This window comes from Ammospiza nelsoni, chromosome 9 (assembly GCF_027579445.1).
Source record: "Ammospiza nelsoni isolate bAmmNel1 chromosome 9, bAmmNel1.pri, whole genome shotgun sequence".
In the NCBI taxonomy this organism is placed as follows: Eukaryota; Metazoa; Chordata; class Aves; order Passeriformes; family Passerellidae; genus Ammospiza; species Ammospiza nelsoni.
In genome coordinates, this window is record NC_080641.1 from 17,680,694 (window position 1) to 17,695,558 (window position 14,865).

At 40.0% G+C, this 14,865-nt stretch overlaps 1 protein-coding gene across 1 annotated transcript; it reads right to left on the minus strand.

The window, feature by feature from the left end:
* Positions 1–6,151: 6,151 nt before the first annotated feature.
* Positions 6,152–14,810, minus strand: RTCA (RNA 3'-terminal phosphate cyclase). The gene is made up of 11 exons (XM_059478709.1): positions 14,597–14,810; positions 14,391–14,491; positions 13,374–13,517; positions 12,485–12,608; positions 11,947–12,005; positions 11,290–11,431; positions 10,066–10,190; positions 9,879–9,937; positions 8,310–8,404; positions 7,105–7,209; positions 6,152–6,753 (listed from the first exon to the last, which is right to left on the minus strand). The coding sequence occupies exons 1-11, from the start codon at positions 14,639–14,641 to the stop codon at positions 6,649–6,651; spliced, it is 1,104 nt and encodes a 367-aa protein (XP_059334692.1). The 5' UTR covers positions 14,642–14,810; the 3' UTR covers positions 6,152–6,648.
* Positions 14,811–14,865: the final 55 nt, after the last annotated feature.

Consider the following 14,865-nt stretch of genomic DNA (forward strand, 5'->3'; position numbering starts at 1 on the left):
GACATGGCTGCATAGGTATTTTTCTTTCCCTTCAACAAAATGAGCAGCTTAGATGGATTTTTGGTAGTTGTTTTATGAAATAATTCCATTTTAGAACTGAAAAATAGATAAAGAAAAAAAAACAGAATTAAGAAGTATTTTAAATGCTTTTGAGAGCAGAGACTTCTATATTATGCAATGGAAAGAGGAAAAAAACCCCAGCAAAGGTAATATTGTTCCAGCTGAGAACTCAACAGTGTGTAGCAAGATCACTGGTAAAACTGAGGAGCTGAAGTTCAAAGCCCAGAGCTATGACGTGGGGAATATGTGGGGATAAAAAGATGAAAGCTTTCAATAGATAGAATGCCCAAGATTTGCCAGTCTTTACGAAATGTAATTAATTTTTAAGTCCTATTTTGAGTTCATACAGTTCAGCTTAGTTTAAAGAATCTTTCTTTATAGTTTTACATCTGATAATTTGATTATGAAAATGAACTCTCCCACATAGCAGAGAATGCTAGCAATCCTGTTCTGATAAGAGATATTTATACAGCACCACCAAATCACTTTAACATAAGGGGGCCATGTGCTTATCCTCATTTCTGATGACGAGTCCTCTGTAGCTATCTAAGATTTGTCAGCACTTGTTGATATTCCCTGTTCAGTCAGGGTCAGTGCTTTCCAGTGCTACTTCAGAGCAACTGCTTTGACTTACTTGGATATTCTGTGAATTGAGACTCTTTCTTTGTGCTTGCAGCTTAGAATAGAGAGGTGCTGGTAGAGAACCTAACTTTTAACTTACCTTTGATCAGGGAGAAAAGAAAAACCTAAGGAATCTTGAGAAACAGAGCAGGGGAAGAAAGGACTAATTTTTGTAAAAAGCAATATAATTGGTAAATTTTCATAGCTGAAAGGGATATTGAGTGAGCATAAAACATTTGCTGTAAAGTATTTCTTAGCAAGCCATTTCAGCAAAGCAGAATTCAAAATCATAGTTGTCTATGGAGAATTTGGGGGAGATGATGGTAGAACAAAAGTTATGGAAATCATGTTTAGACTCACTGCTTACTCTTCCTTCCTTTCTTTCCAAATGATATAATCTAATAACCATTTTAATTTGTGTCAATAGCCCAAGTTCCATCTTCATTTTAAAAAATGTAAATTCTCAGTCATGGTTTCATCATATTAAAAGCAAATATTTGCTATTATATTACAAAGAAGCTATGACTGCTGTTTCTAAAACACAGTATATTGGAACTTGTCTTAGTCTGCACAGGCATTTTCTGTAAGACCCATTCTGTTCAAAAGTGAATGCTTTATTCATCAGTTTTTTTAATGGAATGCAGTATTAATATAAGAAAGAAGTAACAGAAGCCTGAGTTTGTTCTGATGCTACAAAGATTAATAGCTGAGAAAGCATATGATCTACTAGAGCATTTCTGGATTACAGGAATTGGATAAACTTCAAGTCAGTTGGCGTTGTATAAACTAGAAAAGTGCAATGCATGTAAAATTCTGTTTATGCAGTGGTTTCCATATGAAAAAAAAAATCATTAAACCCTGTAACAAATTGTCTTTTTATATAGGAATCATTTATTTGGTAATGAAAGTCAAAATAGATAGAAAAATATCTCTGGAAGGAGAAAAAGAAAAATAACATTAGATGTTTTCTGAGCTGATATTTTTTCTTGCAATGGATCTTTGAAAACTTGTATGCTGTGACATAAAAAGTCTAAAATTTAATCCTAAAAAGTTTTATGTAAAGAAAAAGATTCAGTTATTATTTGAAAGTGTGATTTTCCAATAAGAGTTCCTTGTTCTAGCAGATGTCCTATCATTATGGGATCCCAGATACTTTGGATTTGGAAAGCATTGCACAGAAAGCCTCCTGGGCAGAGGAAAGACAGTTGGGTGGGACAAAAATTCAAAATCACTCAGCTCGCACTGGGACGTTCCCCATATGCACACTCCACAAGAGCTTTTTGCTTTTAAGTGCACTTATCAGTAGGTTTCCTAAGCCTTGAACTTTGGCCTTCAAGGCAATAGAAAATCTGGGATTAAAAGAAAAAATCTGGTTCTGCCCAAGTTTACACAGGACTATGTTCTCACTTGTTTTACCTGCCTTTACTGACCTTTCTGCAGTCAAATATTAGGGAAGCACTTTTCAGCTGACCTATTTTACTTGATTATTAGATATTGATATTATTTCCTATTCTCTCTGATCACCAACGGATTTGATGTCTGTGTTTGTAGTCACTTCTTTTGAATTAAAGATGTAGCTCTAATTCTAAAATTTCTTAATTGTTTCCATTCTAAAGAATTTGTGTTGACAATTTTTTTCCTATATGCACCTTTGTTTAGTGAAGTGTTTTATTTAACCTATGGTTGATTTCAGCATCATCACTTCTAGATAATGTGTGCTGGAATATCTTAGAGAATTCTTCCACACTATGTTGGGATAACCATTACTTGCTGGATAGGGATTTCAGGCTCATAGGATGAGGTGGGAAAGGATCACAGGTGGGCTCTGGTCAAAACTGCTGCACAATGCAGGGTGAGCCCTGAGCTCAAGCTGGGTCAGTCAGGGCTCTGGTCAGCCTGAGCATCTCTCATTTCTGTTTCTCACCCTCTGCCATGCTCCATGGGCCTGACTCCATCTCCTCCCTCACCCTGTGCAGGCACCGGCCATTTGCTGGTAGCTCTGAGCCCATTCCCTCCCCTTCCCCCAGTCCCTCCTCACAGAGCTCCAGCCCCAGACCAGCTTCACCCCTGGTGTTTTCCTTGGATGGAGGGGCCCAAAACTGGATGCAGCGGTCCCAAAATGGGCTAGAAAATAGTGAACGTGTCACTAACATGTCAGTGACCAGAATGAAACACCCAGGCTCAGAAGAGGAACAGTCACCAGACAATCTAGGGGCATGAAAGGAGAAAAGGTTCAAAAATATCCTTTTTGAGAGGAACAAGAGTTCAGACAGAACCAGAGTGCAGTATTTCCTGGAGAAAGTTTTCTAACTGGCTGCAAATAATGCCCGTTTTATTTGTCTTGCAGCTCCAGTCCCCACATACCTGAGTGCAGTGCCTCTGATCACTGCATTCATCCAAACACAATTCTTTCATGCAAGTGCACCAGAGACACACAGTTGGAGAGGATTTATCCCATTTCCTTGGTACATAGAACTTCTGAGTCATTGCCACTACTTGTTTGAGCAGCACTAAATGTAAGCATCTTAGTTGTATCTGTACACCCACACTGAAGTTTTTATATAAGATTCAAATGTGCCTGATTAACATAAGAAAACCCAGTGCATATTTGTGGAGCAGGTGCAAGCAATGTCTCATCTCTTCCTGAACAAAAGGTTAATACATTCTCACCAGTGACTTAATCCAACCTTATAGTTAAAAGATTTGTGATTGCAAATGGATAAAAATGAAAGTTAAAAAGCTTCCAGTAATGCCCTGTAAATATCAGTTAATATTCAAAGAGGACAGGGTGTTTAAAAAAAAAAAAGTTACACCACTAACTACCAACAACTAATTTGCACACACTGCATTAATTTAAAGAATTATTTATGCTCTAAAATTTAAGCCCAAATGCATACAACATGTGCAATGTAGGAGTGTGAAGTAACAAGGTCTGCAGCTCGTGTTTTGACTCATAGATTTAAAATCAAGTGAATTGAAAGTAAATGTAAGCCCAGAGGATTTAAGTTTTATGGTGAAGAACTCCATTGAAAAGAGAAGCTAGCAACCTGACAGAACATGAATGATAGCAGTAATCCCAAATCCATTTAATGGTTTTTATAATTTCAGTTAAAATTTGTTTAAGTATACATGTAATGAAGAGTAATTATGATACGTAGAAAAAGAAGAGGAATTACAATAAACATTTCCTGGTAAGAGGTTACCATGAAGTGACAGGATGTGAATTGGGCCTGGGTAACAGGATTCTGTATGTGTGTATATGTGTGCTATATATGTGTGTGTGTGTGTGTGTGTGTGTGTGTGTAGCAGGGGGTAACAATTATTTGGAGAATTTAATCCCATTGAGGAGTAAAACCTGTTGTGGATGACTCCCATCTAAAGCTTTTCCAATCCCAAGGAGAAAAAGGTTGCATGTAAATCCTTGTCAAACCAGCTCCAGCTTCCTCCAGTGCAGGAAGCCCAGCAGGGATGGCACTAGGGGACAGCCCTCACAATGACAAGGCAAGCAAAGAAGGGGCAGCTCTGCAGCCTCTCCCCTGCCCACTGCTGGCCTCAAGGTCGGGGCACAAGGAGCAAGGGCTGGGTGCTTGACCAGGCAAGCAAGGACTGCTAGTTAGGAATGACAGTGCTCTGTGGAACACACTTTCATATTTAGCTTTCATATTCTCCAGATTCTGTACTGCATTAGTATATGACTCTGAACTTCATATAAAGTATCAGCAAGTTCTCATCACAGTTCAATTAGACAAAACAATCCTGTTGCAGCTTCAGGCCCAAAAAGTGCAAACCACAGCGAGTTGAGGAGTGCCGTCTGGGAGGATGGGACTTCATAACCTGGAGCTGTAAGTGGACAATTAACCCCAATAAGTTTATAAGTTTTGTAAATGGACCAAAACTTAGAAAAGTTTGAAAACTCATGACCCAGAGTCCATCTTGGGTGGGGCCACAGCCAGGCTCTTGTACTGCCCAAGATGTATCTTTTGAAGAGTTTTTTTAAAAAACACCTACTTTATTCCTTTATTTCTGTCTAGCCTTTATTCTAGGTATCCTCTCAAGGCATCACTGGTAACCTGGGTTTGTTAATCTTTCTTAAATGTGCTGGCTGAGCATTTACATGTTTTTCTATGTCTGGAAGACAAAAATTGCACTTCAATTTTTCAATGGGATTTTTTTGTTCAACTGAATTTTGTTTTATTTAGTGATTTTAAAAAAATATTTTTTAAAACTTTCATTGATAACAAAATCTGTACATTCAAAAACCAAGTCAAGTATATTAATCTTTTGAATAATGAAAATGGGTAAAGATCCAATCAAATTTGGTTTTAAGAGCTTGTTTTCTTAAGCACAGACAGCAACTTCTTTGGTATTTTCTTTCAAGTTATTTTTTTAATACATTCAGAATTCTTCAAAAAAGGGAACACAGATAATCATTAACAGCATGGCTGAGTAACTCAAGTGTTCTTCAAAGGATGTCGAGTCTGTGTCCCAAAACTACTTCAGCAGGTGACTATTGCCCCCTTCAGACTACTCCCAGTACTAGAGAAAAATAATTAGTTGGAAATTAATAGCATTCCTTTGCAATACAGGGAAAACCCTAAGACGAACGATACTGTTAAGTAGATAGTTGGTGAACTTTTTTGGATATTAGCAAGGGATTTTCCTGGTATTAGAAATGTACAGTAATGCATTAAGTAAGTAATTATGTCAATTAGTACAGCAAACAATACCTCCAAGTTGCATCTTCAGCAGTTAGATTCAATAGTCCCAACTGAGGAAAAAAAACTTAGAACAACGGCTGCAGGATGGGCTGGGGAACTTGAAAATCAGTTCAAGCTTCCAGAGTGCATTTATACAGTTTTGGTTAAGTGATTCCAACTCCTTGATTGGGGTCTTCATATGCAAAACCAGTTGTGCCCTATTTCTCATTTCACCTTCCTTCTACTTCAGAGAAAGTTTTTGTAGCATGATCAACACCTCAACACCAGCCTGGTAGAAGCTCTTCTTTACTTAATGCCCAGATAGGGGATAACACACCTGGATTTTATATGCCTACACAATTTGTATGCATTTACAGTACTCCATGTCCACACACATGGGTACTGTGTGTGTATGTGTGTTCAACAGCACCCTAATCTCAGCTGAAATTAAGTACTCCCTTCAAAAAGAGCACCACCTCAGTGAAAATGTAGCCTCAGTTAGTATGCTAAGTGACAAGGGCAACTGCAGCTAGAAAATAAAATCATATCATGGAGTCAATTCTTGGTGTCTGGGCTGTAATGTGGTATATTGATTTAGCTTGCCTGAGCATCTATCATAAAATAGATTAAAAAAAAGATTTAAAAGAGTATCTTATGCATTGACTCTTCTTTCCACAGGGAGAAAAAGAAACTATGCTTCTGAAAATTTATTTTATATCCACCTTTCCCAAGCACAACCTGCTGAGATACCAGCAAATATAAATATCAGCCTGTTATAGGGTGCTACTGCTTTATTATTTAGCAAATGGCTAAGGAAGAACAGCAATACAGATTTGATGGTGCATTTAATTCCATGTACCTCATAACATAAAGGTTTCCAGAGAACAGAACTTGCAGTTTTTAAAAGTGAAAGAAATACTGAACTAAAATAGTTATTTTCTATAGTTATTTTCTACTCAGGTAAAGTTCAAAGCCTCCAGCTGAAGCTCTTGCATACATACAGTATATGCTATTTGCTGTCCTGTTGCTACTCATTTTGCTGCTAATAGTAAAAAAAAACAAAGTAAAGTTTTCATTTTCACATGACAGATTTTCATCATACCAAGGAAAAACTTGATGTCAACCTTCAAGTTAAATCACTCAGATGTGACAGAAGGCTCCTCCTCTTCAGGCAGATCATACATCCAATGAAGTGTAGTGCAATACATCACTGAGGTATGTTGAATGTTGCTTTTGGCAGCTTGCTGCCTTTCTTTTTTTCTTTTTTTTTTTAGCATTTTAAGTTTGAATTTATCATCCCCATTCCTTGGCACTCAATGATATAGGTATCATTACCAGGGTCTTCCTCTTCTGACTTTGTCACAGTAAATTTGGCCTAGAAGAGGATTAGAAATGCATCACCGATTAAGTTATCACATACACAATATTGAGTATCTCATGTCAAATAATTGTATTGCCACATGTTTATGTATATTATAGCTTTGACAGATTTAATTCAAAAAAACATTTAAATAAATATGGTAAAAGTATCTAACCATTCTAAAAGCCTTTAAATCTAGAGTAGGCTCACTTTGTACAGGAAAACTCCCAGGTAAATACTACAGCAATTGTTTCATCAATGCTTCTCCTCCATGATCAAGTTCAGCTCACACTGCCTGATGAACTGTACACTGCCAAGCTACTGGAAGAAAATGAAAGGTAAAACTTCCTGAATGTTTGGACTCACCTTTGTTAGCTGCTCTGCAAAGTGTATAGCTGTTTGAGTATGCAGTGTAATTGGTCCACTTTTCACTTTAGACACTCCTTTTGCTAATGCCATAAAAATGATCAGCTGAAATTGAGGGAAAGGTAATTATTAAGCCATTCTTCAGATTCAAGGAATTTACTGATTAAAAAACCCCAACTAAAACATGCAAAATTTGTGTAAATATAAAAATTTTCTCTTCTAAGTTTGATAAAAGTTCATGAAGCTGAGTTTGAAGAGTGATCCATGGCTCCAGAAGTTTGGAGATTGCTACTGTAATACCTATTACAGAAGGGGTATTTTTCCACAGTAGCCCCTGAATTCCTATTACTGAATTCCTGGCCCTGAATCCCTGTTATTACAATTAACTTTGCTCTCCCCCACTGTATTGCCCCAAAATTTCCCCAAGCCACATCAAACTCCAGATTAGTAGTTTACTTCTATGGAGAGAATCTCAGGAAGAGGTACTTTCAATTCCAACACTTCCTGATCACATATTCACCAGAGAGACACCCCAAACACTTTGATTTGACTTAAAACCATCACCATGACAAGAATACTGCCAGGTGTGATTAACTCTGTGCAGTTCCCATACACAGTGACTCTGGCTGTGGCTTGTTCCCATCAACAGTACTTGCACGCTTTGAAAAAAGTAGGCTGAGTCCAAGACCCAAATATTTATTATACTACATAATATTCATGTGTGCCCAGGTGTTTACAGCTAAGAGCTAGCATCATCCTAGCTAAACCAGACCAAGATTCTTATCAGGCTAAGATAAGGCAGTGGAGGGCCTTCATTCTCAAATGAAATTAGGGGAGTAAGATAATTGGGAGCATGTTCTAGATATTCCCTAGTACCTTCCCTGAGTATCATTCTATATATGTAAGGAGGGAGCTATTATCACTGCACCACATGGAATGCCAAATAGAAGCAAGTTCCTGCCTCTGTCTTCCATACTTACGGAGGGTTACAGAAAGGCAAAATTTGAGGGTGTTGGTACAATGCTAAAAGCATTTGTGGTTCCTAAAAACTGTATGTAATTTGCTAATCCTAGTGATCTTGTGACTACACATCTCTGAGAGTACTAACATCTTGTCCCTTCCCTATTCAGATCTATATTGTTTTCAAATAGTGCATGCATGTTCTTGCTACTTCAACTTCATGTGAACACATGTAGGAACCTTACTTGGTCTTGCAGAGAATCATCCACAGTTCCACCATGTTTAAGATTCTGAAGCAGCATCTCTGCTGCTTCAATGCCAACTTTGTCAGCATTCTTTCCTAAGAGAGGAATCAGAAAGCTGAAAATTACTATTTAAAGTTTTAAAAGTACAAAAGAAAAAAACACCCAGAAAACAACCCAAGAAATTGTCAACTTTTTAGATCTTATCTTTAAAACTAATGCTCTTGCCTCAAGTGTCTGCTTTAAAAAAAAAAATCCCATCTTCCCATCTTATGCTTATATATAGTTTATATTTCCTAAGCAGCGGAAAAAAAGCAGCTTCATTTAGTCAGAAAAACATATGTTAAAACAAAGTCTATGCTCCTGAAGTTTCAGAAATATTTCCAGTGATTCTCCATTCTGATACAAGGTAAACTTAACAGTTCTGTAATTTTTGTAAATTTCCATTTACTGTGTTTTAAATCTGCTGATTTCTGTTGTCCTTTATTTCTAAAAGCATATATTTCACAGAATCACAGAAATTCTAGGTTGGAAGAGACCTTTAAGATCATCGAGTCAACCCATGTTCTAACACCTCAACTAGATCATGGCACCAAGTGCCACATCCAGTCTTTTTTTAAACTCTTCGAGGGATGGTGACTCTACCACCTCCCTTGGTAGATGATTCCAGTATTTGACCACTCTTTCTGTAAAATACTTCCTCCTTAATTCTAGCCTGTATCTCCCTTGGCGCAGCTTGAGACTGTGTCCTCTTGTTCTGTCTGTTGTTGCCCGGAGAAAGAGACTGACCCCCAGCTCACCACAGCCACCCTTCAGGAAGCTGAAGAGAGTGATAAGGTCACCCCTGAGTCTCCTTTTCTCCAGGCTGAACAACCCCAGCTCCCTCAGTCGTTCTTCATATGGCTTGTGCTCCAAGCCCCTCACCAGTCTCGTTGCTCTCCTCTGGACACGCTCAAGCATCTCAACGTCCCTCCTAAAGTGAGGGGCCCAGAACTGGACGCAATACTCCAGGTGAGGCCTCACCAGTGCTGAGTACAGGGGAAGAATGACCTCCCTGCTCCTGCTGGCCACACTGTTCCTGATACTGGCCAGGATGCCATTGGCCTTCTTGGCCACCTGGATACACTGCTGGCTCATGTTCAGCCGACTGTCAACCAGCACCCCCAGGTCCCTTTCCACCTGAGCACTGTCCAGCCACACTGTCCCCAGCTTATATCGGTGCAGGGGGTTATTGTGGCCTAAGTGCAGGACTCGGCACTTGGACTTATTGAACCTCATCCCATTAGATTCTGCCCATCCATCCAACCGTTCCAAGTCCCTCTGCAAAGCCCTCTGTCCCTCTAACAGATCAACACACGTTCCCAGCTTAGTGTCATCTGCAAATTTGCTAATAAAGGACTCTAAACCCTCATCCATGTCATCAATAAAAATATTAAACAGAACTGGCCCCAGCACAGACCCCTGAGGGACACCACTGAAACATTCAGAGCATCAGATTTTTAAACGGGTGATACTTCAGATTCCTATTTGTTATTGGTATATTGAGTCTCAAAGAATTCACAGAAGTCTTACCTCTCTTGCCAAGTGATGACCCAGCTAACAAACAACCCGTTGAGGTCTCTGCAACAATACTAAGCAGAAAATCAAAAATAATTAAAATCAAAATCACTCATATTACAGTTTATTTATCAGATATGTAATCAGGTCCTAGCTAATTAACCAACAAGATCAGAGATAACAATAGAAAGCTTGGACTCACATTATTCCACTTCCAGTCCCAACAGCTTGATCATCAGGTTCTCTGACAGGCTGAATGTTAATGTAGAGGTCTCTGATATCTCTTCTGATGCACCTCACTGCTGCTGCTGACATGTCTTTTGCCAGCTAACAAGACAAGATATAAATCCAGTAGTTAAATTATGTAATATAGCAATGCTTTTTCCTCATAAATTCAACTATTACAGTCAATCCCTGAATAAAGGGGCTACTTTATTAACTAGAAAAACAAAGGATTGTTATACACCCCTATAAGCAGGATCTGAGCATGATCTTTTTCCTGAAAGTTTTTCTACCATATTAGAATATTAGATCCTATAAAAATGACAGTTATAGAAATGTATGTAGAAATCAGTATCAATAGAAATTAATGAACTTTTCTTCATTCATAGAGAAAAAAAAAATTATTTTAGTCTTCTCACAAAACTTTCAATTCTAAAAATAACTCATCCCAAAACCAAGTGCAAAAACTCCACCCCACAATTGTACAGAATATACTCTGTATGACAGAATACACAAAATAACAATTTTACATTGCAAGCAAATGGGGACATAGGGAGCTTATCCCATTCCTGTGATCTAATCACAGCTATATTCACAGGTTTGGAGATTTTAAGACCAAAACCAGCAGTCCATAGCTTTTCAAAAAGTAACTCAGCTTCTCTTCCTTCCTCTATTAATTCCTAGCCTGTATGTGAGAAGGAACCTCAAGGAGATCCCAGCACTCAAGACAGAAGAATAGAAAAGAGGAGATATAAAGGAGCAAATTTATCTCCTTTTATTTTTGGTTAAACCTACCCTTAACCTGTTCTAATACCCTTAGCAATGGTTGTTGTAGACTGGCCTCCACCTATTACAGTGCTCATAAATTTATGCACAAGGGCCCTAATTTCAGATTTAAAATAATGCACATGAATATGAAGAATACATAAATCATAAGACATCCCTCAATACATGCCAAAGACTTGTGAATAGTCCTATGAAGGATGAGGATACTGCTTTCATTTCCCATTTTAGCTTTACACTGCCGTACAATTAATAAATTTTAGGTATGTCCAATATAATATTCTGCAGCCTGAATAATTGAAACCATTTAATAAGGTTGCTTAGCTTGTGGCAGGAAACCAGAGGAATGTTGAGCAGATTGCATACAATTTTATATAGCTATATAAAGTTGGATGCCACCAGAGCCATGATAAGCACTTACTTTGATAGGCAGTGCTCCAGCAACAAATGCCCTTCCATAAATCTTTGTCACTGTGCCACGTTCTGTTAAGTTTATTGGGCTCAGCTCTTTGACTGGAGACATCTGGACTACAACTTCACCACCTCCTTGAGGATAGTAGCCCCTATTTAGAAACAGTAATTGGACATAATTAAATGCAATGATCACAAGGAAACCAAGAAAAAGGCCAGGAGGCTCTTCATACATTTTACTATACATTTTTATGTTCCCTGTTACTGTACATACCAATTTTCTTGATGTGTGCCTTAGAAACCCTTATAATGGAATTAGGCTCTCTAACAGTAATCCTCTGTAATGAACATCTTATTAACTTCCTAACACCAACCCAATTGCTCCTTGGAAAAAGCTCAGTAATGCACTGCCTGGTCAGCATGTGCTCCCCTCAGGGGAGCCAACAGGCAACATTACACAGCAGCTGTAGACTCAGCAATGAAAAGAAAAGACAGCCAAGAACCCTGTCCATTCATCATGTGGTGACAGTACACACAGGGGCAGCTAATGCAGATTAGTTCATGTATTATAAATTCACCCCTCAGCTTGACTGAGAGCCCCTTGTGTGCCTCTGCTCACACATGGGTTCAGTAAGGCCCAGCTCTGCTGCACTGCTCCGCAACTCACCTCCTCTTTATGTCACAATTAAATGTGAAATTGAACTTTTCAACTATTGGCTTGAAAACCTGAAAAAGAAACATATAAGAGTGAATTTATTTTGCATTGATAATTTCCCACTATGTTATACAATCTTAGAAGAAAAAAAAAAGAGCTCAACACAAAAATTTCAGTTGCATTATCAAAAAAAAAGTTAGTCTCATCCATATAGCTTATTTGACATTCCTCATACTTCATTTTCAATGTCACTTTGTGTAAAAGGATTTCCTTATGGAAAAAAAGAAGAGTAATTCACAGCACTTCTAGAAAAAAGAATAAATTTTAAGTGAAATTTTCTGTAATAATTGAAACCAAAGAGACTATTTGCCATTTCAGGAAATTCTATGAAACACTGATTGCTCTCTACAGCCAGTACACTAACAGTGTTATGTTCCATGCCTAATTCCATAATCACAAATAGATTTGCAGTAAGAGTAACAGAGGAACAGCAGTGACATTGCACACATACTCAGGGAAGATGCACCAAGGCAAAGGAATTTCTCCCTACCATGACTGTGTAGTCTATCTGGGGAGCCATCTCCGCATTAGTCCCACCTTTTAAATGAAGCTCTGATGGGGAAGCAGCAAACAGCACACAGGGCATTGCTACCTGCATCAGTAGGCACACACTCCTGAAAGCAATAATAACACACTCAAATGTCATACACTCATAATCCATACAGTTCCACAGAATCATTATACATCAAGGAACATTTTACTAGAACATTTACTTTTGCATTTTATTTTTAAAATTATCTATAAACTTATCAGTCTTAAAATATACTACTTTAAAACTTCATGTCCTTACCAAGCCTAAATATGAAAGTTTTCATTTCACATTAATTGCATCTTTAATAGTTCTGTTTGAAATAAAGTTATGTATCTTCCTTAGTATAGTGATGGGACTATGAAAACTGTGGGTTTAGGTAGTAGAAAAGGCTTAGGCAGCACTAACAATGTAATACATGGATGGAATATGTCCCATTTCCAAAAGAGCAATATGACATACTGTGCTACTTATGAGCATAAGTAAAATGTCAAAATTTACTTTATTATATGGTGATTATTTCAGACTTCATGGATGTGAGATACTCATTTAATTTAATGCACTTGGTTTGGTATGTAGCACACTAACATGAGGAAATTACACCTGAAGTTTTAAAGCTGCTTTTTCCATGACATGAACCAAGAATTCAGCTTTTATATCAATCATACTTTTAAACTTCACATGTACTTCCTGCATATCCTACCTATACTACAGGTTCTTTGCTCACATAAATCTGGCTCAGGCAGCACATATCCTGGGGTCATTACCAAAGCATAAATGTTCTTTTTTCCCCCACCCCATCTATTGTGACAATTTTAAAGTTATCAGAAGCTAGTGTACAAAGACATACCCTGCTGTTTTTGTATCTGCTATGTGGGTTCCACCTTTGATCTTCCCAGGAGTGAAGGTTATTTCTGTTGAGCCAATTTCTCCACCATTCAGCTTCCCATCACACAAATCTCGAATCATCTCCAATCCAGACAGATGCTGAGGTCTTAGAGTGACAATGCACAGTTAAAGACACATACAAGTAGACCACGTGCTTCTGTTACATTAAAATAACCACTAAACACACTAAAAAACTACAACTGCAAATTTTGGATCAGACAAGGATCAGAAATTCACTCTGGTTGCTGCAGTACTTCTGAGTCCTCAGGAGCAAAAGAGTGGCATTCAGGCCATACTGGGATATGCAGGATTCTGGATCTTTTCCACTAGCATGGGCCCAAGACACATAGATGAGATGCAAGAGCAGCCACTTGTCCTAATGTGATAAATGCTTGGACAGAAATGCAGTGGGATAATGATGGCAATACTGGCTGAGCCAGAACCAGCTGCAGGGCTACAAGACAGTTAACAGGCTTGCTATGTACTTGTCTTGTGCTTGTTTCCATTTGTTAGGGTAATCTAAATAGGAAATACACCAACTGTTTTTAACACTGGAAATACGCTAACTGTATCAGCATTAGGATATGCCCTATCTGTTCTTAGCACTGTAGGCTCGGTAAGCTGTGTTTTGCTCAGCATTACATCAGTGTGTTCCCCGTTTCAAAGCGTGTTCCGCTCAGCACCTGTGGAACCATTCCCCGGGCCGCGCCCTCACCTGCCCCGCCTGCGGCCCGGGCGGGACCGAGCTGAGGGCACCGGCAAGAGAACCGAGCGCGCTTCATGCCGCAGCGTTCCCCCTCACTCCTTGAGAGCCACAGACAGGATATTTTAGTAAAAAGGCTCTTTTAAAGCAATGGAAACGCAAACGTTTCAGACGAGAGCAGCCGAGGCCTTGCGTGGCCGTGCCCCAGCCCGGGAGGGCCCCACACGCCGTAAGTGACCGGCTGAGCGCCCCGGGACCGCCCGGGGAGGGTCTCACCTGAGGCCGGGCTGGCTGCGCCCGGCGCGGATCCGGCGCACCCGCAGCGGCAGCCCCAGCAGGCAGCTCAGCGCCGTGGACACCCGCAGGATCTGCCCGCCCTGCACGGAGAAATGGGCTCGTCAGGCGCTACGGCGCATCCCGCACACCCGGCCGGCCCGTACCGCTGCCCGGGGCCAGGGAAGCCGCGGCCCGCTGGCGCTCACCCCCTCCATGATCCCGCCGTCTATCTCCACCCTGTCCCCGTCCATGGCTGGCGATGAGCGGTGTATCTCGCAGAGGCCGCGCCGATGGGATCCCGGCGGGGCCCTAAACACGGCGAGCCCTCGGCGAAACAGCCCCGGGCTAAGAGTGTTTGACGGCGGCGGCGGGCCCGGGATGCTGCAGTACCGGGGCGGGCGGCGGTGCCGGGCAGGCGCAGAGCGGAGGTGCCTCCCTGCCCGCCCGCCCTCCGCGGGTTGGTCGGGGCGGCTCC

Excerpts from the sequence above, each read along its gene's own strand:
- RTCA (XM_059478709.1), bottom strand. The coding sequence starts at position 14,641 with ATGGACGGGGACAGGGTGGAGATAGACGGCGGGATCATGGAGGGG. Across the intron at positions 14,492-14,596 it reads ACGGCGGGATCATGGAGGGG|GGCGGGCAGATCCTGCGGGT; the intron begins GTGAGCGCCAGC and ends TTCTCCGTGCAG. Across the intron at positions 12,609-13,373 it reads GCAGATACAAAAACAGCAGG|GAGTGTGTGCCTACTGATGC; the intron begins GTATGTCTTTGT and ends TATTGCTTTCAG.